This window comes from Cetorhinus maximus, chromosome 4 (genome assembly GCF_964194155.1).
Source record: "Cetorhinus maximus chromosome 4, sCetMax3.hap1.1, whole genome shotgun sequence".
Lineage (NCBI taxonomy): Eukaryota > Metazoa > Chordata > Chondrichthyes > Lamniformes > Cetorhinidae > Cetorhinus > Cetorhinus maximus.
Genome location: NC_135882.1, coordinates 56,775,183 through 56,801,376, shown reverse-complemented (window position 1 = coordinate 56,801,376; position 26,194 = coordinate 56,775,183). Strand labels below are relative to the sequence as shown.

The 26,194-nt window shown below is 43.2% G+C and overlaps 1 protein-coding gene across 1 annotated transcript in view; it reads right to left on the bottom strand.

The window, feature by feature from the left end:
* csmd3b (CUB and Sushi multiple domains 3b) overlaps positions 1 to 26,194 on the bottom strand; it is a 2,128,577-nt gene that overhangs the window by 298,379 nt on the left and 1,804,004 nt on the right. Inside the window, exons 32-33 of the mRNA XM_078541225.1 lie at positions 12,998 to 13,111; positions 10,695 to 10,790 (exon numbers count right to left, since the gene is read on the bottom strand). Coding sequence (XP_078397351.1) covers positions 10,695 to 10,790; positions 12,998 to 13,111 — 210 coding nt within the window. The remainder of the gene's footprint in view (positions 1 to 10,694; positions 10,791 to 12,997; positions 13,112 to 26,194) is intronic.

The following is a 26,194-nucleotide window of genomic DNA, read 5'->3' as shown; positions in this document are numbered from 1 at the left end:
GCACTCGCAGTCATCAGCACCAGGCTTTGCAGGCAGCACAACATCACTTTTAAGGGGGCTCATGGGCAGGTCTCAACCTACCACACCAGCTGTAAGGCAGGGGTTGCTTTTCAATGGCTGCAGAGCTAGGGCTTGTTTTGAGGAAGGGGGAGAAGAGGCCTCACTCACACAAGGTAAGAGGCTGCAGGGCAAGGGCTGTACTGGGGAAGGGGGGAATACCAGGGTGTGTGTGGGGGCACATGTGGACCTGTGCAAATGGCCTTAAGATGGTGATGGTTGAGGAGGCAGTCTCCAGAGGAGATAAGGCCAGATGGAGATGTGAGGGTATGTGTGTAAACGAGTGAGTGGTGATGCCCCTTGAGCTGGCAGTGAGTGAGATGCCAGTGAATGTGTGGTGGCCTTGTGAGTGTCTGAGTTGAGAGTGATGAGATGGTTGCCTTACCCTGGCGTCATGGATGAGGTCATTTATCCTCTTTCTACACTGGCTGGCCAACTTCTTCTGTGCAGTGTTGGCATTGACCACCACTATCACTGCCTCCCAAGCTGGAGTGGTGAGATTGCTGGGGGGGAATGGAGGACTTCACGGCGGGCCTCCAAAAGGCATTCCAGTGACGGGTCACTGAACTATTCTTGGCTTTCAGGGCAACGTTTTCACTGGAGCAGTCCTGGGCTGCAAGCCCAGCCTAACATGCGGCCAGTAGCGCTCAGTGTACCTGTTCGGGCGGGGGAAGGAGGGAGAGTCGGGGCCTGCGCTCTTGCGTGCATGTGTGTGAAAGAGCGCAGCAATCTCCCTGAGGCACGGAGCTGCTTCAGGGAGGTTGAATGGATTTTTAAAGTTTTTAATAAATAAAGTAAAACTTTATTTAAACATATGCCAACATGTGACAGTGGCCCACTGCAGTTATAAAACCTTCAGAAAACCTCATCCCGCCAGTGGATGAGGTTTCTTGAAAAATGCGAAAGCCGCTTGGGCTCTTCGCCTGCCCACCAACCTTAAGGTTGCACGGGCAGCGTTCCTAACAAGGTTAATTACTTTTTTTAATGCCTTAATAAGCCGCTAACAGTTGGGCGGGCGCACAGCCGTCTCCGACACTCGCCTGTCGAACGAAATATTGAAATGACGCTCGATGACGTCAGGACACACGCCCAACGTTATCGTGCGTCATTTTACACGTTGGCGTGTCGGGCCTGCCCCCACATGCTGACAGCAATATTCTGCCCTATGTGTGCGGCTGCAGTTTAGATATGGCACCTGAAGTGAGGAAACGGTGAGGTAACGGCGTGGCGGGCGATTCAGAGGCGGTGTTGTGTTTCCTGTGCCAGGTGGTGTGTTTCCTGTGGCTGCATAATTAATGAGGTAGGAATGGGATGACAGAGCATGAAAATCCGCCATTCCGGCTGGCAGGTAAAATATCCTTTTTCCCGCCTGATTCCGCCCAGAGAAAGAAGAAAAATGGTGGGGTGTCATTACTGATAAGAGGAGACATTATCGTACTGGAAAGAGAAGATTTTCTTGAAGCCACAAGGACAGAAGAATGAATTTTACAGAGGGGAGTACTTATTCTAACCCACCCCCCCCCCCAACCCTGGTTTAAAGCTCGCCGATGTTAAAAGGGGCATCCCCACAGTGATAATATGCTAGGGCGGCCTTAACAAGATGAGTGAGACTTCCACCCCTCAGGAACAGTACGTCCCGCCCTTGGGAGCAGCCAGCCAATCTGAATGGCCAACAACGGAGTCATCCCAGCAGTGCCAGAACATAGTAGTGGCTGCTGCTGGGACTACAAGAAGATCATAGATATCAGACAAAAAGCTATGTCTGGATTTTTGGCCAGGGGCCAGGGGCCGGGAGTGGGGGGAGGGGGTGGGGGGTGGTGGTGAATGGGGACTCTAGCGAGGTGGGGCTGAGGGAGCAGGTTCAAGGGGCCGGTGGGGATGCACAATGGCAGGAATACTATCTTGGGATTGGGGTGCCTCCAATGGACACAGGGAACTCATCGGTACCCCACTTCCTTTCCATCTTTTACCAGAGTTAGGAAAATAGTGGGTTAGCCGCTTTCCTTCCGTGTTACCCACCCAGCATATTATGGCGGCAGGGGCAGAGAGAGGTTCTTAAGTGGCCTTTAATTGGCCTTATCTGCCCACCATAATATGGGGGACAGCATGGGGTGCGTAGGAAGGCAATGGGCAAGCCACCTATTTTGTTTTACATGCCCACCATCCCCCTAGCCCCAACCTTCAAATATGCCAGCAGGGGTCCATAAAATTCCCCCAGAGTCTATTTGGTTAGAGTTGAGAAGCAATGAAGGTAACATCACGCTACATGGGTTATTCTATTGGCCTCTAAACAGGGAGAAACAGAGATAGAGCAACACATCGGCAGGGAAATCACAGAGATGTTCAACAACTATAGAATGGTGATTCTGGGGGACTTTACTTACAAAAGTAGTGAGGAAGGGGATGAATTTCTGAACGGTGCTCAGGAGAATTTCCTTGATCAGTATTCACAGCCCTACTAGAAATGAGGCATTGCTGGATCTGATGCTGGGAAATGAGGTGGGTCAAGTGGACCAAGTGGCTATGGGGGAACATATGGGTAAGAGTGATCATTGTATCAGAAGGTTTAGATTAGTAATGGAGAAAAGCAAGAAACAATCTAATATATAACGTCTCAATTGTAAAAGGGCTAATTTCAATACAATGAGAAGGGATCAAACCAGGCTAAAATGGAACCAAAGACTGACAGGAAAGCTGTAACAGAACAATGGATGATCTTTAAGGAAGAGGCTTCAGGTATAGGCTAGGTGCATTCCAACAAGGGCAAAAGTTATGGATGCAAAGATAGTGCTCCTAGGATCAGAAGGGAAATTGAGATTATGATGAAACAAAAAAGGTGGGTGTACGTTGCATGTCAAGTGAGTTCTTCAAGTGAAAACTAGGTCAAATCTAATAGGATGAGAGGGAGGTTAAGAAGAAAATAAGACTGGCCAAGGTGGAGTGTGAGAATAGAATGGCAGTCAACTTAAAAAAGGAACCTAAAAAGCTTCTACCAGCATGGAAATAGTAAACGGGTAGTGAGAGGTGGAGTGGGTCCTATCAGGGGCAAAGAGAGTGATATATGCTTGGACACAGGGCAAATCCAGAATACAAATAGGCAGTAACTTCCAAGCTCCAGAGGGTTGTGTTGAGGGGGTAGCCCAAGGTGCACTGAGGAATTCCCTTTGCAAGATCCCAGGTAAGGTTTGCATGGCAATTGCTCGGAAGTATAAACTTCCCCTGGGCAACTGCATTGCACTAGGAACCATCCAAAAATGTGATCTAAACCGCAAACTTCGGATGGTTCCGACTGGGTTACATTAATAGTTACTCAGAAAAAGTTAGTAGAATTAAAACCTCTTCTAACTTCTGGTTAACTACTTTAGAAACACACAGGACTCCCCAACTATCCTACACCCCCCCCACCCCACCCCCCTCCCCAGGGGTCTCTGTCCACCCCACATGACTCCCCCCACCCCCAAGGGACTACACTCTTCGACAGGAACTCCCCAACCCGCAGGATTTCCCCACCCCCACGATATTAACCCACCCCCATCAGGACTCTTCCCCCAACCCCCGCTCAGTCCAACTCTCACCCCCACTACCACCCCAGACCCGACCCGACCTGACACCCACCCCTCCATAACACTCCCCACCGACACCCTCCCCCCCCCAACCCGAGGCCTGACCCGAGGCCCAACCTCCCCCGACCTCCGACCCCTCGACCTCTGACCCACCTCATCCCCCCCAACCTCCGACACCCCCACCCCAACACCCAAATTCTAGCCACTTGCCTCATACAATTACCTTCTCCCTGGCCTGTCAAGGACCTTTTAACTTGGCTGGACCTTTAATGTACCTGGTTTACAGCAGCTAATGGCGTTAAAAAGGGGCGTGGCCTACTTCACTTTGACGGAGCTGCACTCGACTGCTCGGCCCCGGGGACATGCTGCACTACTCAGATCTCGCCCGGCTTGAGTCGGAACATCAAGCGAGACAGGATAGAAAAATAAAACTTGGGTAAAAAACTAGGAGCAGAGTGGCAATCCAACACTGGTTGCCACTCCATGGAAGTTCAGGCCCAAGGAGTTCTTTGTATCAGTGTTTACTGAGGAAGATGAATCTGACAAACTATCGTTAGAAGCGGAAATAGTGGAGGCAATGGATACTGTGAAAATTGAAAGGGAGGAGAACTAGAAAGCTCATTATAATTAGGGTAGATAAGTCACCTGATCCGGATGGCTTGCATCCCAGGTTGCTAAAGGAAGTAGGATTGGAGATAGCGGAAGGGCCTGCCTTAATTTTTCAAGCTTCTCGAGATATGGTGGAGGTTAGAGAATTGGAAAATGGCAAATGTGGCACCATGATACAAGGAAGGGTGCTAGGACTGTCCTAGCAACCACTGGCTAGTTAGTCTAACATCAACAGTGGGTAAGGTTTTGGAATCCTTAATCAGGGGAAAAATTCAATAGGCACTTGGAAAGGTTTGAGTTAATTAAGGAGAGCCAGCACAGATTTGTAAATGGCAGATTGTGCTTGTCTAATCTAATTGTATTTTTTGATGAAGTAACAGAGAAGGTTGTTAAAGGGATATTGTCTACATGGATTTTAAAAAAATGTTTGACAAGGTACACCAGAAAAGGCTGTTTAGAGGTGTCAGCTGTGGCTCAGTTCATAGCACCCTCGCCTTTGAATCAGAGGGTTGTGGGTTCATGTCCCACTCCCGGAAACCAAGAACTGTGAATGTACTCGAAAGAGTTACAATCTGTGACTGTTGATAACTCAAAAGAGAAAAGGCTGTTTAACAAAATTGACGCTTATGGAATAGGAGAACCAATGTGCAATTGGATTAAAAACTTGGCTGAAGGACTGAAATCGGTGATTTGTGGTAGATGGCTGTTTTTCAGACTGCAGGGCGATAGACAATGGTATTCCCCAATGGTCAGTTCTAGGACCACTAAATGGTTTATATGTAAATGGTTTGTAACTTAGAATACAGAGTAAAATTTCAAAATTTGTTGATGATATCTAACTTGGAAGAATGGGAAGTAATGATCCTTCACCGTCACTGAGGCAATATCCTGTAACTCCCTCCCTAACAGCATTGTGGATGTACCTACACCTCATGGGCTGCAGCAGTTCAAGAAGGCAGCTCACCACCACCTTCTCAAGGGCAATTAGGGATGGGCAATAAATGCTGGCCCAGCCAGCAAAGCCCACATCCCATGAATGAATAAAAAAAAACTATCAGCAACAGGCAATATCAATATAGGCAAGTGGAAAGGGCAGACCAGTGGCAAATAGAGTTTAATACAGAAAAGCGTGAAGTAATGCAATTTGGAAGAAGGGATGGGCAGAGGCAATGCAGAATGAATATCACAATTCTAAAAAGTGTGCAGGAACAGAAGGATCTGTGGGTGCAATTGCATCGATTTTTGAAGGTGACAGGAAATATTGAGCATGCGGTTAGCAAAGCAAATGGGATCCTGGGCTTCATAAATAGTGGCATTGATTACAAAAGCAAGGAAGTTATGCTGTACCTATATAAAGCTCTGGTTAGGCCCCAACTAAATAACCAATTTCTGGTCACCACACTATAAGAATGATGTGAAGGTCCCAGAGAGAGTGCTACCGATATTTAAAAGAATGGTTCTAGGGATAGGGGTTTTAGTTAGACGGTTAGGTTGGAAAGGCTGGGGATGTTCTCCTTCGGGCAAAGTCAATTGAGGGAAGGTTTCAATGAGGTGTATAAGATTATGACAGGCTTAGATAAGGTAGACAAGGAAAAACTTTTCTCAATAGCTTTACAAGGACTAGGGGTCACAGATTTAAGATTTTGGGCAAGAGTTGCAGGGGGAATGTGAGGAAAAACTTTATTATTTAGTGAGGGGCAATTACCTGGAACTCGCTGCTCAAGAGGGTGGTGGATACAGAAACAATCAATGATTTCAAAGAAAATGGGATGGAAACTTGGAAGGAAATAAACTTGCAGGGCTACAGGGACCAAGTGGAGATGTGGGATTGACTGGATTGCTCTGCATGGCCTCCTTCTGTGCAGTAAATAATTCTACGGCCCAGATTTTCATGGAGTTGGAATAATGCCGGATCCATTTAAAAAATGGCAGACAGGACCCAATTCCAGCATTTCCTACTCCTATCCACAGCCTTCCCAATTACCACCAGCGTGGGATAAAGGTGTGGGTAGCAAGTCCGCACCCTGCACTCCCAACCTGGCTGGTTACATTGTGCCTCCTGCAATCTTCATAGAGTCAGGCCAGCTTCTCCATGACTCATGGTTCCTCAGAGCAGTCATGAACCAGAGCCTGGATTCAGTAACTTTTTGAAAGGTAAGTTCAAAGGGTTCTAACCATACCCCTTCCAAGCCCCCCATGGCCCCTCAATTCCAGCTCAGTGCTGGTTCATGACCCCCGCCCATCCCCATGGCTACTTATAGCCCCCATGCCAATGCATGCCACCACCTAGCCCATGGCCCCTCATAATGAGGACATGTATAAGAACTAGTTCAGGAGAACTGGGTGGCTTCATTATGCATGATTGGCTGAGAGGCCAGACTCATAAAAAATTATCTCAGAAGGGATTTGTTTGACAACTGGAGAGAACTGTTGACTTTGCTTGATTTACATCTCAAAGTGGTTATAAAAAGTTGTTCTTTCTGTCATCTCTTTTGTCAATGCCTCAATGTTTATTTGCACAAGATTAATGGGTGTGAAGTATTTGAAGCCTCTATGATTGATACTTTAATGGTATGTCTGATTGACACTTTGAGAGAGTTGTAGAAACAGCAGTTTTTTTGAAAGAAAATTTGTGTTTTTGTCTAAGTAGTTCCACAAGTGCTATCGTTCCTATATGGATCATTGGTTCTGTACTTAGTAGATACGGGATGAACAGACATGGAAGGGACATGAGTTAGCATGAATTGACATGGGGGCTACAAGAGGCCATGATGGTGGGTGGGAAGCATGAGTTGGCATGGAGGGCAAGGAAGTGGCATGGGAGTGAGTGGGGCCATACGGCGGGGGGTGGTGGGGGGTGGTGTGAGGGGCGAAGGCTATAGGGCCCAACAGCCTTTCATACAACTTCGACAAACAGTCTCCTTGGCACTCAGCAACCCGTGTGGCTACCTAAGCCCTGCGTTTGGAGTCAGCAGGCCTAACTCTACCCTGCAACCGTCATCCTGGAGCGAACATCGTGACATTCAGGGGCTTTCTACAGAAGAGGGTCTGCTGAGTCAGGAAACTTCTCGACTTGAGCTACCTACCTTGGTAGCAAAAATCCGGTGTTATGGCTCTATAACAACATCAACCTCACCTACCATTGGGGTATGTTTTCTGCTGTTTAACAACAACAACATTGGCATAAGTAGGCATTAAGTCAATTGGGTAACCAGAAGATAAGCTACAAATCTAGTGTTCTCTTTTTCTGTGCCACTTCCTATTTACCATCAAAAGAATTGGGAGCGAAACTGGTAAAAATACTTCATTTTTCGAAAAAAAGAAATCCGCTGTTGCTTGTTAATTTGCCCTGTTAACAAGTTTTTATAGAAGGATGCTACAGATAAGAATCAGCTCACCAATTGAGCAAAAGGTAAATCAAGGATAGGAGTGGCTAAACCCCTTGTCAGAGCTTGTGTGCAAAACTGAGTTGGTAATAGTTAAGAATTATTGTTGGTGGCCAGGTAGTACAGGTTGCTGTGGCTCAGTTCATAGCACCCTTGCCTTTGAATCAGAGGGTTGTGGGTTCATGTCCCACTCCCGGAAAAAAAAACCAAGAACTGTGATTGTACTCGAAAGAAGTTGCAATCTGTGACTGTTGGTAACTCGAAAGAGTTTCCATTGGTGATCAGCAATCCACCCTATCAATTACTCTGCAGTCAGCGGCATTTTAATCAGCTGAGTAATATTAAACTCAGGGCATTTTGAATATAAAAGCAACAAACTGATAGACATTCAACCATGTATTTTATTCCACCTTGTAGGAAATTGAAAATTTCAATATTTGGTTGTTGAAATAAGAAATTACGAGCAAAAAGAATAATAGAAGTAGCCAAGAAATCAATTTAAACATTGTTTGCAACACCACAACTCCAAGTACATAACTGTGAGCCCTTGCTCTTTGTTTCCAGTTTCAGAACTTGATTACACATACAAAGTTATGAATCAAAATTCAAAATTGGCCAAGTCAGTGAATCAAGACGTACACATTTGGTGTTCTGCTTAAGTCTTATGGTTTTCAGCTCTTTGTAGCTGTATTAATTTCTTTGGCCACTACTTGATTTCTTAAATGACTATTAAGCCACTCAGGAGCCAAGGAATCAGTATGATTAGAATCAAGGCTTGATCAGCCAGATTCTACTATTAAGTTTATCAAGCTTCCCTCTAAGTCACATGCCATCTAGACTTGGAACTATAGTGCAATTCTTCACTGTCACTGGATCAAAAAACTGGAACTCTTTCCCTAACAGCACAGTGTACCTTCAGGACATGGATTGGAGAAGTTCTCAAAGGTGATTCACCACCACCTGTTCAAGGACAATTAGGGGTGGGTAACAAATGTTTCCCTTTAAGCGATGCCCGCATCCCAAGAACAAGTATAAAAAGATCAAGCACAGCAAACTCACCCAGTGGAAAACTGAAGTCATCATTGCCATTAATCTCACTTTTGGGGTTTTTTTAGCACCTGGGTACCCAAAAACAGAAAAACATCCCACCCCACCCCTCCGCACCATACACATCCCTCAATTCCTTTGTAGAAATATTTCTAACTGCCATTTCTACTGTCCACTTCAATGGGATTCCCTGTAACTTATTTCAAATTCTATTGCCTTTTGGGTGAATGAGTTCCACTTTACTGCTTTCCTAATTACCAATTTCCTAACTTTAATTCATGTTCCCTGGTAGTTAAACAATAAATACATCTGGGGTAGGTTTGCCTATTTACTTTACAATTGAAAGCTTCGATTAAGTATCCTCTAAGTTTTCTCTCGAAGAAATAAAAGCACTAATCTTACTTTGTGAATTCAAATTCCTTTCACCTAGAATCACCCTTTGTTGCTTGTTATTGCGCTATATCAAAGACAACTGTAACATCACTGCTACGCTGAGGTAACACATTTCAATCATTACCCTTTTAAATTTCACACTGCACATCCAACAACCACACTTCTCCCTTCAATTCAACAGGATAGCCATGGTCAGCTTGCAGAAGGATTGTTATTATCAGTTAATTTATTTGGTTTTTTCAAAGGATGTGGGTGTCTCTGACTGGCCAACATCTGTTGCCCATCCCTAATTGCCCTTGAGAAGAAGTGGTAAGGATGGGGATATTTGTGGAGCTTCCTCCTCCAGTTAGTTGTTCAATTATCCACCACTGTTCACAATGTGGCAGATTGCAGAGCTTAGAGATCTGATCTGTTTATGGGATTGCTTATTGCTGTCTATCGCATGCTGCTTCCGCTATTTTGACAAGTAGTCCAGTGTTGTCGCTCCACCAGGTTGACATCTCATTTTGAAGTATGCCTGGTGCTGCTCCTGTCCTCCTGCACTCTTCATTGATCCCCTGCGGGGGATATGCCAGGCCATGAGGTAAGATTAAGTCCCCCTTCCAGGGTATATTTATCTCCTTGCTACCCTCAGTGCTTCTTCCAACTGGAGGATTACTGACTAGTTAAAGGTGGTGGGGTTGGAGGAGGGGGTTGGGAGAGTGGGGAGCAGTGGATGGTTTCCTTGCCCATAATTGACCTGATGCCATGGGACTTCATTGGGTCCACAGTCAATATTGAAGGCAACTCCCTCCCAACTGTATACCACTGTGTCGCCACCTCAGTGGGCCTGTCCTGCTAGGACCTACCCAGGATGGTGACGCTGGCGTCTGGCACAGAGTGTAAGGTATGAATCGGTGAAAATGACTATGTCAGGCCACCTGACGAGTCTATGGGACGGCTCTCCCAATTTTGGCACAAGTCCCCAGATATTAGCAAGGAGGACTTTATCGGGTCAACTAGGCTGGGCGTACCTTTGTTGTTTCCATGTGGCCTGTCCAGTTTTATTCTTTTTTGACTTTTTAGTGGTTTGGTACATCTGAGTGGCTTGCATCTGATGTCCTTGTCCTTCTAGGTGGCAGAGGATGTGGGTTAGGAAGATGCTGTCTCTGGATTACTCTGGATTACTAGTCCAGTGAGGTGACCATTATGCCACTGCCTCCCCCAAATGTTCCGCACTCTGGAGTACGCTACCCAGTGAAGAACTAGTCAAACTAGCTTCTTGAAGACAGGTTATGGAATGACAGTCACAAAATCACTAAATGAGGAGAGACAAGGAAGGCTATTTGACAATCTTAACTCATCCATCAGAAGGACAGATCTCCCATCACAATGTCCAAAAGGCTCTTGAATGATTTTAAGGTTTTCTCCTCTATTATTCTTCCTGGGAGTCTATGCCAAATGCTGATTATGCTCAGTATGAAGAAATTCTTGCAAACATAAATCTTAAATTTGCCTGGTAGAAAAATTGGACTTCTTTCCCAACCAGTCTTTTACTTATACTTCGCTGTTGGAACAATTTTTTTAGATTTTAATCTCTGGCATTTTATTTTGATATTTTTTTTTGCATTTCAGTTCAGCCAATAACTCATTAACCTACCTTGATAAACAAAATGAAATCCTTTGGCTGTTATTGGACCAACTGTGATAAACTTGATTGTGATCTGGTTACCTGAACTTAAAGGGAGGGATTCTCCTAAAACAAAATATAAGGAATTAGAGTTATTGAATACAAATGAAGTACAATTCAGTATGTAGAAATTCTTGCTAACATAAATCTTAAATTTGCCTGGTAGAAGAACTGGACTTCTTTCCCAACAAGTCTTTTACTTGTACTTCGCTGTTGGAACAATTTCTTTAGATTTTAATTGAAGTACAATTCAGTACACTGACTGCACTCCAAAAGTAAATTTTACTTTACTCAGAAACTTTGGTGACCAACATATGTAGTAAAATATATTTTTCTACATTATCTATTTCTGTTTTTATTTAATACACTAAGTTTAAGCATTGCATTTAGAAAAAATTGGAAACCAAATAGCTTATTTTAACAAAATGAAAAATATTTTAACCATCCTGTTGCTTTTCGTGTCATTAGTATTAATGGCAAATTATGCAGTCAATTCCAATGGATAAATATATGTTCTCTGAATATTACACTGATGCTGAAACTGAATTGAAACACTGCACTCAAAGAGACAAACGCAGCAGCAAAAGGTGAGACAAGTTATTTCTGCTACTCTTCACACATCAGTGCTTTTGAATGTAATTTTATTTTGAGTGGCAGTGAACCTACTTCCCCATTAGCATTAGTTAGCGAATGCTTACCAACCTGCATGCTCGTAGCGCCAATGCTCCATAGCTATTTCATTTATATTGGAGCGAGTTGGCAGTAATTGCTGCCCATTGCCTGTTAAATATATTACTTGCATTGATGCAGTGCCTTATGGAGTCCCAAAACATGTTACATGCAGAAAATGCTGCAAAAACTCAGCAGGTCTAATAGCATCTGTGGAGAGAAAAACAGAGTTAATGTTTCAAGTCCATATGACTCTTCTTCAGAGCTCTGAAGAAGAGTCATACAAACTCGAAACGTTAACTCTGTTTTTCTCTCCACAGATGCTGAGTTTTTTCCAGCCATTTCTGTTTTTGTTTCAGATTTCCAGCATCTGCAGTATTTTGCTTTTATCTTCATGTTACTTACAGCTTTGAAGTGCATTGACTTTTAGGTAAAGCAATGTGACAACTAAATTGCATAGGGTAAGATCCCGCAAATTTAGATCAGTGATCAATTAATCTTTTATTGTCATTGGCTGAAGGAGGCAAGCTGAGTAGGACAGGAACTCCTGTTTTTCTTTGGATAGTGCCATGAATCTTCAACATCAAACTGAACCCCAAAAATTGGTCATTATATTACAAATTAATGTGAAAGCCAACTGAAGCATTTAACATAGCTGAGAGCATACAAAGTAAATACATTTTTTTTATTAAATGAATTTAGTCTTATTCCCAGTACAAGACTTGAACTGTCCCATCTTCCCTCAGTTGGAGACAAAGGTTCTAAAATTTAATGGGCTATGATGTTGACACTTACGCTGGGGGTGCACCTACTGCTGCTCTTCAAAGCCGTTTTTAGGTAGCGGTCCAAATATAAGCAAAATAATTTGTTTGCTTTGTCCTTCATTGTATCTTACTATATTTGTCCTACACTATTTAAGCAGCAAATAGCTCAATAGTCAAACACCCAGAACCCAATATTCAAGCTATTCTCTTCTGTCCACCGACTAAAACTTCCAGAACTGATTTTAAAAATTAATCTTGTTTCTCTAAAACTGAATTTGAGCCAATGTTTTCAAAATACAAGGGAAACTCAGATTTGATAACATTGCCCTTTTTTTTTGCTACTTAGTCCTTTATCAGTTACTCATGCCACCAACACAAACCGTTTATTGTCCTTTGACCTTGACAGCTTAATGTTATTTTACTTGGTACTAATTTTGCTTAAAATCACTGAATCAATGCGCAAGTCTAAATCTCCATGTACTCCATCAGAATTGGTGCTTTTAGGAGAACACTTCATTCAGTGTGTCCAGATATTTATACTCCAAGAAAAATGTACACTGAAGGAGTCAAGGTAACACTGTCATTCAACAGGTGTTGCTATTGAGGAGTCAGTTTTGGTAACATCAAGTAAGCATTGTGATAGGCTCTTAAATTACAGATACATACTCTAAAGGAGTTGCTATAATAAGCAGAATTGAGAACCCAGGGGAAATAGTAGATTTGTCCACAAGCACATACTTTCCAAAATATGTTTTGTAACAGTGCTAAAATAAATAAAATAGAGACAGTGACTGAAAAACAAATAAGTCACAAAAACCTCAAACCAATAGCTGTTCACACCTGAATGTGACCCTGACAGTGAAGTCAACAGTGAAGCTTGCTGGGTAGGTCCATCATATATATCAACGACATCATGCAGGGCAGTCTGGAAAAACACAAACTGGCCAAACACCACTGCCACAGGAACAGCATAGATACCAGGAGAGAGGGAGAGAGAGAAAAAAAAGAGAAGTTAGAGGTTTATTTCAATGGAATACCAAACATTAAAAGTAAGAAACATGACAAAGCTAGAAATATAAGATGATCATTTGGTCCCATCAAGCCCATTTCATCTGAAGATCCTATACCATGTATTGTATCCTGGAATTAACCCAGATAAAAAATGTGGGAAGTGGAACCCACCTGGAATGGAGGAAGAAGTGAGACTAACCTGCATCAAGCTTCAGACTACCATCTTCAGGTGTGCATTTTCAACGTCTCACAAAAGGCAAATTACTTAATTATTTTCTGAAAATCATTTAGACTGGCAACTGAGTACTGGCTGAACATTAGTGGCATACACACATCTTATGTGAACTTACATTCTCAGCAATCACTCTGAAATAGTCAAAGTGCTGCTTGCATCAGCTAGACGAAAACTGCACTAATTTGTGCAGCGTTTGAAAAGTTCATGCTAAAATTCAAAATTTGGTAAAAGCAAAAGTCTGCAAAGTTTTGTGCTAGTGCACTGGTCTGCACTGGAGTGCTGCTTTGGATGCATTAAAGTGTTTAAATTGGAGTTTGGTGAATGAAGGAGCTCGGTGATGAGGTGGGGAGGTACCCCCTTCTTTTTCGGCCTTTCCTCAGCCTCCAGTAGCTGGCTCTTACTTTGCTGCAGGAAAAGAATTGTTTAAATTAAGCTGGCAAGAGGATGGGAACCTGGGGGGAGATTCAGAAAATACAATGGAGAATCAGGCTGAATATAGAAGGTTCAGAGGGGAAGTGAAAAAAAGCTAAGAAGAAAAGCAAGGAGAGAGCATGAAAAGAGACTGGTAGCTAACATAAATGGGAATCCCAAGTTCTTTTCTTAGAAAGAGTAGGGCCAATTGGGGATAAAAAGGGGAATTGAGCGTACAGCTAGTAAAAATGGCAGAGGTATTAAACGAATTATTTGCACCTGTCTTTACAAAGGAAGAAAGTGGTACCCAGGCCAAGGTGAGAGAGGAGATAACTGGTACACTAGGGGAATGTATAATTGAGAAGGAGGAGGTGTTAGAAAAGCTATCTAAAATAGATAACGTATCAGGACCGGATGAGATGCATCCGAGATGCTTAATAAAACGTATAGTATCTTAGGCTTTATTAATAGGGGCATTGAGTATAAGAGGAAGTATAAGACACTAATTAGGCCTCATCTGGAGTAATGCGTACAGTCCTAGGCGCGATATTCGAGGAAGGATGTGAAGGCATTGGGGAGAGTACAGAGGTGATTCACAGGAATGATCCCAGGGATAAAGAATTGAAGCTATGAGGAGAGATTGGAGAGGTTGGGACTCTTTTCCTTGGAGAAAAGAGAAGAGACTTGTTAGAGGTATTCAAGATCCTCAGGAGTATGGACAGGGTAAATAGTGAGAAACTGTTCCCACTCAAGAGAGCATCAAAAACTAGAGGGCACAGATTCAAAATAATTGGCAAAAGGAGTAAAAGTGAGGCGAGGAAGAATTCTTTCACCCAGGGGGTGGTTGGAGTCTGGAACAAAGTTCCTGAGAGAGTGCTGGAGGCAGGTTCGATCGAGGTATTCAAAAGGGAAATGGATTGCTACCTGAAAAAGAATGCACAAGGTTACAGGGATAAGGCAGGAGAGTGGGACTAGGTGGAATACTCTTTCAGAGAGCCAGTGCAGACTTGATGGGATGAATGCCCTCCTTCTGCACTGTAAAGTTTTGGCGATTCTGTGAAATGGATGACCATATCAAGCTGTAGTTCAGATTTCCAAAAGCTGCAATATCATCACTCATCCATTTCATATGACTGTTGCAGTGACCATTTGAAAATGCTGCAGCTATTTCAGGCATTCATAATGTGTTGTAGATCAATGGTGTAGCAGGAGCCTAAATATTAGATACCTCTGTGGGCCACATAAAACTGATCCCTTCCACAGATTTGTATTTATTATGATCACCTTGCTGTATTTTTGACTGATACACCATACAATTAACACGGTCGTGAAAAGTCATAATGAGAGTAAAATAAATGTTTCTTCCAGTGAAGCATTACTCTGAGCATAAAAGTACATGATGTGAACTTTTTTTTTAAGTTATCCTTCAATTGGGTGCCCAGATGTAGGTGAGCAGACATCAGGGCCAAAGCATACCAGCAATTCTCATTCGTTAGTTCAAGTAGAACCTTTGTAGACACATCACATATTTGAACATAGTTTAACCCTGTACTTATACAGAATTTGAACAGGGACCAAGCGATACTGACATTTTAGCTGTTTTAAAATATGAAACTCTTAAAATATCAAATAATACACAGGAATGTTCAAATTGCTGTGTGGGTTTTCATGATAATGAGGTGCAGGAGTAAATCTGTACTGTGATGGAGTCGAACTTTTCAAAAGAACTTTACAAATTCTGACATTCCACAGGCCTGAATTTTTCCCGTGTCAGGCAGGCTTGGCAGGAGCAGATGGGGGCGGTCATGAATCGCCACCCACAATCGGCTTGGCACTGAGATTTCACACAGGCAGGCCAATTAAGGCCCGCCCAGTGTGGATCGCGACCAGTAACACTGAGCGCTACCTGTGCAGGCGGGGGGAGGAGAGAGAGTCGGGTCCAGCGCTCTTTCGCACATGCCCGTGAAAGAACGCTTCAATCTCCCTGAGGCATGGAGCTGCCTCAGGGAGATTGAAGTGCTTTTTAAAGAAATTATTAAAAACATTAAAAATTTAATGAAACATGTCTCCTCATTTATTTTTCAAAAAAAGTTTTTATTCATTTTGTAAAAGCCTTAGGAAACCTCATCCACGAGCGGGTTTCCTAAAAAAGGTAAAGGCCGCTTGGCCTTTTTGCCTGCCCACCAATCGCTAGGTTGGACGGGCAGCATAAATTTCAAGTTAATGAGGTTGCTAATGGCCTTAATAGGCATTTCAATTATTGGCAGGCATGCAGCAGACTCTGGCATGCGCCCACCGAACAAAACATCGCGAGACTGCGCGATGACGTCGGGATGCACGTCCGATGTCATTGCGCCTCATTTTACGTTCCGGCATGTCGGGCCCACCCCCTGCACACCGACTGTATAATCCTGGCCATAGTTTAGCATTTAACATCAATCATGTAACACCTCCCCGACACCCCCTGAATTCTGACTTTGCATTTTCAGTTGCAACAACACATGAAAGGCCATTGAGGTTAAAGTTTAATTTGAATTTTCACACATTTCTTCTATTTACATTGAGAACCTTTGGTAGCCCAGCTGCAACATCACCTGACTCAAGGACCTCATGTGGTGCAAAGATATCAACTGTGCTACTGAGTTCAGATTAGAGAAATGCAATACATGAAATTACATTGCAATTCAACTAAAATAGCAAAATCTTTTTATATTTATTGAACCTTAACGACATAATTATTGATTTATGGCCTACATGGTAACCATGAACAATGTAATATCACATTCTGTATTGGTTTGTGGGCAATGATACTTATTCTATCAAATTCAATCATGACTGAGTTCTGACAGAAATAAAACAAATAGAAATATTTAAACAAGATAGTATGACAGAAAATGACCATTTCTGTTAAGGGCTATGAGCAGAGACATCTCAAATAAGGTTTCTTATTTTTAGACAGTTAAACAAAACATGAGGGCTCGGATTTTGACGGGCTAACAAAAGTCTCAGCCACCAGTTGGAGAACTGGCGGGTACGCCCATCATTTCTGTAGGGGAGGCCCGACAGAATCAAGTGCCCTTCAGGCAAATAACTGGCCACCATCAGGCATTCCATGCGATTGAGGTCCCTGGCAACAGTAGTGCCGTCCACCGAGAGCTACAAGCCAATTAGACTAGCAGCTCCTCATGCCTGCCATACCAATGGAGCAGCGGCTACTGGCGGCAATGCACCCATCCTTTCAACAGCCACTTCTCTGCCTGATGCTGGGCCCCTGTGGCCTCCATTTAATGCCAGAGCCACCACTAAATTGCGGTGGGCTCAGGAATAATGGGCATCAATTGGCTCATTAATGAGTATGGAACTCTTTCCCACAAAAAAGCTGTAGTTGTTAGCTCAACTAATAATTTAAAATCTGAGATCGGTTGACATGTTTGAGCCAAGGTGATTAAGGAATATGGAACCAATTAGGCAGGTGGATAGAGTTAGGATACAGATCAACTATGATCTCCCTGAATGGAGGGGCAGGCGCAGACTGGGATAGTCCTGTTGCAGATAAAACCACACAATAAATATTTCAAGGCTAGGTTTGTCTCTTCAACTTGTTTATATAACAATGAATTGTACATAACAGGTTTAAAGCTCTTCCTGAATTTGTAATGTGTGCTCTGGTATGTCAAGATATTGTTTTAAAAAATGTTATAGTCGTGCATTCTGAGTTAAGGCAAAAGGTTTAGGATGAAGAAAGTTGCTTCTCTTTCACCTTGCAAATTTACGAGTCTTTCATATTTTGTGAAAGTTTAAGTTATCTCAGGTTAGAAGGATTGATGAATTTCTACAAAATAGCAGTGTGAAAGGCTTGACCTTAAGGGCCAATAAGCAATGAGAAACTAATCTTCCACTTCAGTCAGTCAACAAAGAATGATGGATTGGTGGAAATTAAAGCCATGACAACCACTAAAAATATAAAATGTTCCTTAATGAAAGACTAAGGGTCTTTTACACCGGTGGGATTTTATTGTCCCTCCAAAGCCAATAGAGATTTGAATGGCTCTCCGCATCCGCTGCAAGCGAGCCCGCCACAGCGGGGCCCAGAAAACCTCAGCCTAAATATTTTTTGGAGCCAGTTTGGAAGCAAAAGAGCCAACATATTTATTCATGTGTCAATCCAACTATGTGGATTTTTAAAATGAAGGTAGTGTTTCTTAACCTGCCCAACAACTGAAAAACTAAAACCAAAACACTTGGGAAATTGGTCCTCATTTCACAAAGTATTCAAGTTTCTTCATTTAGTGTGAATGTAGAGTGTAGATGTTTACTTATAAAGCAGAATGTGCTGTACATTTAGAGAACTTCCTAAAGGGATATACACCAACCTGTATGCTAATCATGTGCTGATGATTCGATCCTCCAATGTTTAACCATTATCAGTCATTTTAATGTTAGCACAAAGTCACTGAAAATTATGAATCAAGTTTTGTTTATGAAAGACAGTTGCCTAGGGCATCCTTCATACACATGTGAGTCATTTATCTTTAGGGCTGAAGCCATCAGCCTGTTAAATATTACTGCCATTATTCCTCTTAGCAGGATAATGAAACATTAAAAAAGCCACAGGACTGCACATTTTTAGCACATAACTTAAGCGAGAGAAAAATATTCTCGACAGCTTTCACATTTCTTCTTTACTAAAATATGACTCAGATTCTCGGGGCTTGCCACATAAATGTTACGTGGACCAAATGGGTAATGAGAAAAGAAGTCATGCATCGATCAAACTTTGGTTCATATACTGGAATGAATAAAGAAGCTTGGATCCAACACCAACGATAAATTAGTGCCAGATTTTCTATTTCTGGCCTTATACAAATGACACTATTCACTGAGTTTTTATTACTTTAAAAATTGTTAATTAGTATATTCATCTCAGAATAGGAAGAACATTGATTAAACAAGGGAAAAAAATGAAGATGAGATGTAGAAAGCTATCCTCTCTCTGGAAAAAGTGCAGGAAAACTATGCACCCAAATGTGAACTTTTCTTCCCTCCTGAGACAGTCACTTCAAAACAGTTACATTATTTTAATTATCCTTTTCTCACCTGACTCTCTTTCAAGATAGAGACTGAGGCACAACACAATTTAGCAGATGGATTATGCATGGAAAAGTACTCATTTAATTAAAATGATTTTCCTCAGCAGTATGCAGAAGTGAAGCCTGCTATAATAAACCTACTTATGCACATTGTTGAGAATGTTTCCAATGTGGTGCACTGTATTAATCTACACATGTTGCCTGACTGAAATGAGTGATAAATTTGCATTTCACAATCACTTGCTGTAAGACGACAATCTCCCAATGTGCACAGCACAATGCTGGTAATTGCCAAAACTTGCTCTGGCTGGAAAAAGATAGCAAGCAAGAGGTAGCTATGCAAGGGGTGTTTTTCCCACATCCAACGTGAAAGCCGAAGTATTTTTTTCAGACTGAACGGCAAGGGAAACCAACAGGGACCAATTTCCATTTTCATAACTAGGTAGGCTTCGATAAGAAAGAAAAAAAGGAAAAAGAAAAATTCAAATCAAAGAATGTTAAAAGAGAGAGTAAGAGTGCATTGATGTTACACAGCCATCCCTGGGAAACATGTGATGGAAATAGATTGATACATTTTGCCCTTGTTTATGTTTTTTGCTTAAGTGGGCCCCTCAGGTACATAGATCTATTGAAAATCTATTGAAAATCTAATACCTTGGCCCAGATTTCCATGCCTCAGTCCATGTTGGTGGGGGAAGGGTGGATGATTTAAAACTGGTAGTCGTGATCCGATTCCAGGATTCTTGACCCCCATTCCAGGTGTATGGGACTTTTATGGCCCTGGGATAAGGGGCAGGTGGCACTAAGCATTCGCTCCCTTGCCTACTTCATTGCAGGGGTTAGCATTTTGGACACCACCACCCCCCACCCACAATTTTCAATGAGCTGGGCCCAAATGGTTCATGGCACTTCAGAGTATCTGGTGAACCATGGGGGAAGCATGTTGTAGAGCTGGGAAGCCTTTGACAGGTAAGTTTCAAAGCTCTTTCCAACTTCTACTGTCATAAGAAGATGCTGTATGATAAGCTAAATATGTTTTTAATGCAGTGATTGATCATAGGGCTCTGCCCTTAAAAGACAAGTGACCGATAAATTAACCAGCCTTGTGTATGTGTTCACATGCATTAGAGTACTTTATATAGTGAATAAAATGTTCTTCTGAATTCAACATTATTGAGAATCTGACTTTATTGTGTCGTCTGGACACTGTGATTTCATGGGCAGAATATTGCCGTCAGCATGTGGGGGCGGGCCCGACATGCCAATGCGTAAAATGACACAAGATTACATCGGGCGTGCATCCCAACGTCATCGCAGGCCATTTCGATATTTCGCCGGAGGTGGCTGCGCGCCCGCTGAACTATCAATAGCCAATTAAGGCCATTAAAAAAGTAATTTAACTTATTAACAATGTTGTCCATCTAACCTTAAGGTTGGCGGGCAGACAAAGAGCCCAAACAGCCTTTGCATTTTTCAGGAAACCTCATCCACAGGCAGGATGAAGTTTCCTGAAGGTTTTATAAAACAATTAAATAAATTTTGCAAACTTTACAAACATGTCCCAGCTCATGTGATACTGTCACATGAGGGGACATGTTTAAATAATTTTTTACTTTATTTCTAAAAATGTTTTATTATCCACTTAATCTCCCTGAGGCAGCACCATGCTTCAGGGAGATTGCTGAGCTCTTTCGCGTGGCCCAACTCTCCATCCTCCCCTCGCCTGCACAGGTAGCACTGAGCGCTACTGGCCGCGCATTATGCTGGGTGGGCCTTAATTGGTCTGCCCACGTAAAATGGCGGCGTGCAGCCAATCATGGGTGGCGATCGGCTCCACACCCGCTCCCGCTCAGACTGCCCACCATAGGAAAAATTCTCCCTGATGTTTAAATTGATGGAAAGTCGAGAGAATTGTTGAGCCTCTGAAGTACTCTTTCAGTATCCATTATGGGAAGAACTCATGAGGCCAAAAAAACACTGGTAAGTCTTTAGAATGCTCATTATATTTACAAAATAAGCAAACAGGCATTCAAAACCCCACTGAAAAAATGCCCAGCTTATAAGTTTATAAAACTGTCAATCAAACACAGCCAATTATACTCCCATTGGAAATAAAAGTGTTAATTCCCTGAATACCTCTTAATCTTGTTCAAATAAATAAACTGGCATTGAAAAATTACGTCAAAAAAGATGAAGTTACTATGAGCTCATAAAACTGTCAAAAAACAAAAGTCCTCCTCATAGCTATGTCAACAATCCCCTACAGAGCAGAACTCATTCTTGGTTTTGTAGCTCAGCCAAGAATTCATATAGGTATTCCATTGCACAGCTGTGTCAGAAAAGGCTCTAAAACTGAATACGTTGAAATATTTGAATCTGGCTGAATGGACCTGAAAGAAGTCAGCCGTCTGGCCATTTGTTCAGCTGCTTCTAAGGGGCATAAGGGTATGGAAAGGGCATGAGTGTATGGAGGCTAAAAGGGGGGAGTGGCAATAAGTAATAGGGGGTCTAACAACCATGTTGATTAAGGGATAAATATCATGCAAATAGTTTGAAAAAAGTAACAAAAGGTTTAAATATATGCATTTTTAGCTGGACTGAATTACAAAGGGAAGTTCTAAGGCCAAATCCACAAAACAGTTGTTCATGATTTTCTCTCTGGTGGCAGGGATGGTATATTGAATCCATCGATATAAACCAAAATGTTACCAGTGAAAACATTTAGTGGTGAGAAATTCAACTTGGACTAAACCAGGCCCAAAAATTGCTCAACGAGCTAAGCTGCGCTTGAGGGACAAATCTGATTAAAAAGTGGGCTTCACTTGAATGCCAAGTAGGCATCCCGCAGTAGTTCACCTAATAGGAAGGATGGTAAATGAGAGTCATAGGGCTGAATTTTGCCGTCGGCGAGCAGGGGGTGGGGCCCGCTCGCTGACGCATAAAATGACGCGGGATGCCAACGTCATCTCGCCCCATTTAAATTTTCAGGAAAGCGGGGGCACAGCAAAATCAGCTGTGGGCCCGCTGACCTGTCACTGGCCAATTGAGGCCATTGAAAGGTTCATTGAACCAAGTAAAGGCCCTGCCCGTCCAACCTTAAGGTTGGCGGGCATGCCAGGAGCCCAAGTGGGGAATAGAAAAAACATGAAACCTCATCCACTGGAGGGATGAGGTTTCATGTAGGGATTTTAAAATGTTAATAAAGTTTTAGTGTAATTTATGAACGTGTCCCATCTCATGTGACATTGTTTCTATTTTTCTATTTTTAACATTTTTAAAACTGTCAGCGATCTTCCTGAGGCAGCACTTAGCATGCGCACGAAAGAGCGCACTCTTGCTTTTGGGGAATCCCCCCCTGCCCGCACAGGAAGCGCATAGCGCTTCCTGGCGGAAGTCACGCTGGGCGGGCCTTAATTGGCCCGCCCACATATAATGGCGGTGGGGCCCGCTTCTCCGGTGGGGATCGGCTCCCCGCCCACCGGAGATTGGGTCGGGACCCGGCAGGCAGAAAGTTATGCCCATAGAGTCATAGAGGTCTACAACACAGAAAAAGGCCTTTCGGCCCATCGAGTTTGTGCCAGTCAAACAAGTACCTAACTATTTTAATCCCATTTTCCAGCTCTAGGCCCATAGCCTTGTATGCCATGGCATCGTACGTGCACATCCAAATACTTCTTAAATGCTATGAGGGTTTCTGCCTCTACCACCCTTTCAGGCAGAGAGTTCCAGATTCCCACCACCACAAGGTGAAAAAATTCTTCCTCACATCCCCTCTAAACCTCCTACCCCTTGCCTTAAATCTATACCCCTTGGTTATTGATCCCTCCACCAAGGGGAAAAATTCCTTCCTGTCTACCCTATCTATGCCCTTCATAACCTTATACACCTCAATCATGCCCCTCCTCAATCTCCTCCACTCCAAGGAAAATAACTCCAGCCTATCCAACCTCATAACTAAAACTCTCCAGCCCAGGCAACATCCTGGTAAATTTCCTCTGCGCTCTCTCTAGTGCAATCACATCTTTCTTATAATGCGGATTCCAGAACTGCACGCAATACTCTAGCTGTGGCCTAACCAGCATTTTATACAGTTCCAGCATAACCTCCCTGCTCTTATATTCTATGCCTTGGCTAATAAAGGCAAGTACCCCATATGCCCTCTTAACCACCCTATCTGTCTCGCTACCTTAAGGGACCAGTGGACATGCACACCAAGGTTTCTCTGATTCTTGGTACTTCCCAGGGTCCTACCATTCATCATGTATTCCCGTGCCTTGTTTGTCCTACCCAAGTGCATCACCTCACACAACAAAAACAGAATTACCTGGAAAAACTCAGCAGGTCTGGCAGCATCGGTGGAGAAGAAAAGAGTTGACGTTTCGCGTCCTCATGACGTTCTGTTGAAGGGTCATGAGGACTCGAAACGTCAACTCTTTTCTTCTCCGCCGAAGCTGCCAGACCTGCTGAGTTTTTCCAGGTAATTCTGTTTTTGTTTTGGATTTCCAGCATCCGCAGTTTTTTATTTTTATGTTTGCATCACCTCACACTTATCCGGATTAAATTCATTTGTTCATTTGCCACTGATCAACCCATCTGACCAGCCTATCTATATCCTCCTGTAATACAAGACTATCCTCCTCACTATTTACCACCCCACCAATTTTCGTGTCATCCGCGAACTTACTGGTCAACCCTCCTACATTCAAGTCTAAACCGTTTATATATACCACAAACAGCAAGTGACCCAACACCAATCCCTCTGGAACCCCACTGGACAAAGGCATCCTGTCACAAAAACACCCCTCGACCATCACCCTCTGCTTCCTGTCACTCAGCCCATTCTGGATCCAGTTTGCCAAGTTGTCTTGGGTCCCATGGGCTCTTACCTTTGTTATCAGTCTGCCATGTGGGACCTTATCAAAAGCCTTGCTGAAGTCCAAGTAGACTACATCAAATGCATTGTCCTCATCTACATACCTAGTCACCTCTTCAAAAAATGCAATCAAATTGGTCAGACATGACATTCCCTTAACAAAACCATGCTGACTGTCCTTGATTAATCCCTGCCTCTCCAAGCGTAGATTAATTCTGTCCCTCAGAATTGCTTCCAATAGTTTTCCCACCATTGAGGTTAGACTGACTGGCCTGTCGTTCCCTGGTTTATCCCTTCTTCCCTCCTTGAATAACAGTACCACATTGGCTGTCCTCCAGTCCTCTGGCACCTCTCCTGGGGCCTGAGAGGTATTGAAAATTATTGCCAGCACCCCTGCAATCTCCTCCCTTGCCTCACTCAACAGTCTGGGATACATTTCATCTGGGCCTGGAGATTTATCTACTTTTAAGCCTGCCAGACCACTTAGAACCTCCTTTCTTTCTATGCTAATTTCTTTAATTATATCACAATCCTTCTGCCTGATTTCCATACCCACATCGTCCCTCTCACTTGTGAACACCAACAAAAGGTATTCATTTAGAACCCTACCTACGTCTTCTGGCTCCACACACAAATTACCACTATGGTCATTAATGGGCCCTACTCTTTCCCTGGTTATCCTCTTACTCTTAATGTACTTGTAAAATAACTCTGGATTTTCCTTTATTTTACTTGCCAGTGTTTTTTCATGCCCCCTTTTTGCTCTCCTAATTTCCTTTTTAAGTTCCCCCCTACACATTCTATACTCCTCTAGGGCTTCCACTGTTTTGAGCCCTCGGTATCTGCTATAAGCCTCCCTTTCTCTCTTTATCCAATACTGTGTATCCCTCGACATCTAGGGTTCCCTGGATTTGTTGGTCCCACCCCTTATCTTTACTGGAATCTGTTGGCCCTGTACTCTCCCTATTTCCTTCTTGAGTGAGTCCCACTGCTCTGGCGCAGATTTACCCATAAGTAGCTGCTCCCAGTCCACTCTGGACAAATCATATCTGATCTTATTAAAATCATCCTTCCCCCGATTTATAACTCTGATTTCTGGCCCATCCTTGTCCTGTTCCATAACAACCTTGAATCTAACAGAGTTATGATCACTATCTGCAAAATGCTCCCCCAATGACACCTCTACCACTTGCCCGGCTTCATCCCCTAAAATTAAGTCCAGGACCGCCCTCTCTTGTAGGACCTTCTTAAGTACTGACTTAAAAAGCTCTCTTGGAAGCATTTAAAGAATTCAACTCCCTCTAAACCTATCACACTATGACAAACCCAGTTAATGTTGGAGAAGTTGAAATCCCTGACTATTAATGCCCTGTTATTTTTACGCTTCGCTGAAATTTGCTACATATCTGCTTTTCTACTTCTCTCTGATTGTTTGGGGGCCTATAGTACACTCCCAGCAATGTGATTGCTCCTTTTTTGTTTTTAAGTTCTACCCATATGGCTTCATTTGAGGAGCCTTCTAAGATGTCATCCCTCATTACTGTTGTAATTGATTCCTTGATCAATATTGCAAGACACCCTTCTCTTTTACCTCCTTCCCTGTCTCGCCTGAAGACCCTATATCCTGGAATATTGAGCTGCCAATCCTGCCCCTCTCTCAACTATGTCTCTGTGACAGCCATGACATCACACTTCCACGTGTTAATTTGTGCCCTCAACTCAACTGCCTTAGTCGTCAGACTCCTTGCATTAAAATAAATACCATCCAACCTTGCCAAACTCCCTTGTGCCTTAACTGTCCTATAATTTATATGCCTTCCAGACTCACTTGTTCTCTCTTCTAATTTTGGCTGTGCAACTCCCCCTGCTGAACCTCTTCTCAGGATCCCATCTCCCTGCCAAGTTAGTTTAAACCCTCCCCAACAGCACTAGCAAACCTCCCCACAAGGATATTGATCCCATTCCAGTTCAGGTGCAACCCGTCCACTTTGTACAGGTCCCACTGCCCCCAGAAATGGTCCCAATGTCCCAGAAATCTAAAGCCCTCCCTCCTGCACCATCTCTCCAGCCATGTATTCATCTGGACTAACCTCCTATTTATATACTCACTAGCACATGGGACCGGATGTAATCCAGAGATTACTACCTGTGAGGTCCTGTTTTTTAATCTGCTTCCTAGCTCCCTAAATTCTGCTTGCAGGACCTCATCCCTCTTTCTACCTATGTCGTCGATACCAATGTGTACCACAATCTCTGTCTGTTTGCCCTCCCCCTTTAGAATGCCCTGCAGCCATTTAGTGACATCATTGACCCTGGCAACAGGGAGGCAACATACCATCCTGGAGTCACACCTACGGCTGCAGAAATGCCTGCCTGTTCCCCTTACTATCAAGTCTCCTACCACTATAGCTCCTCCC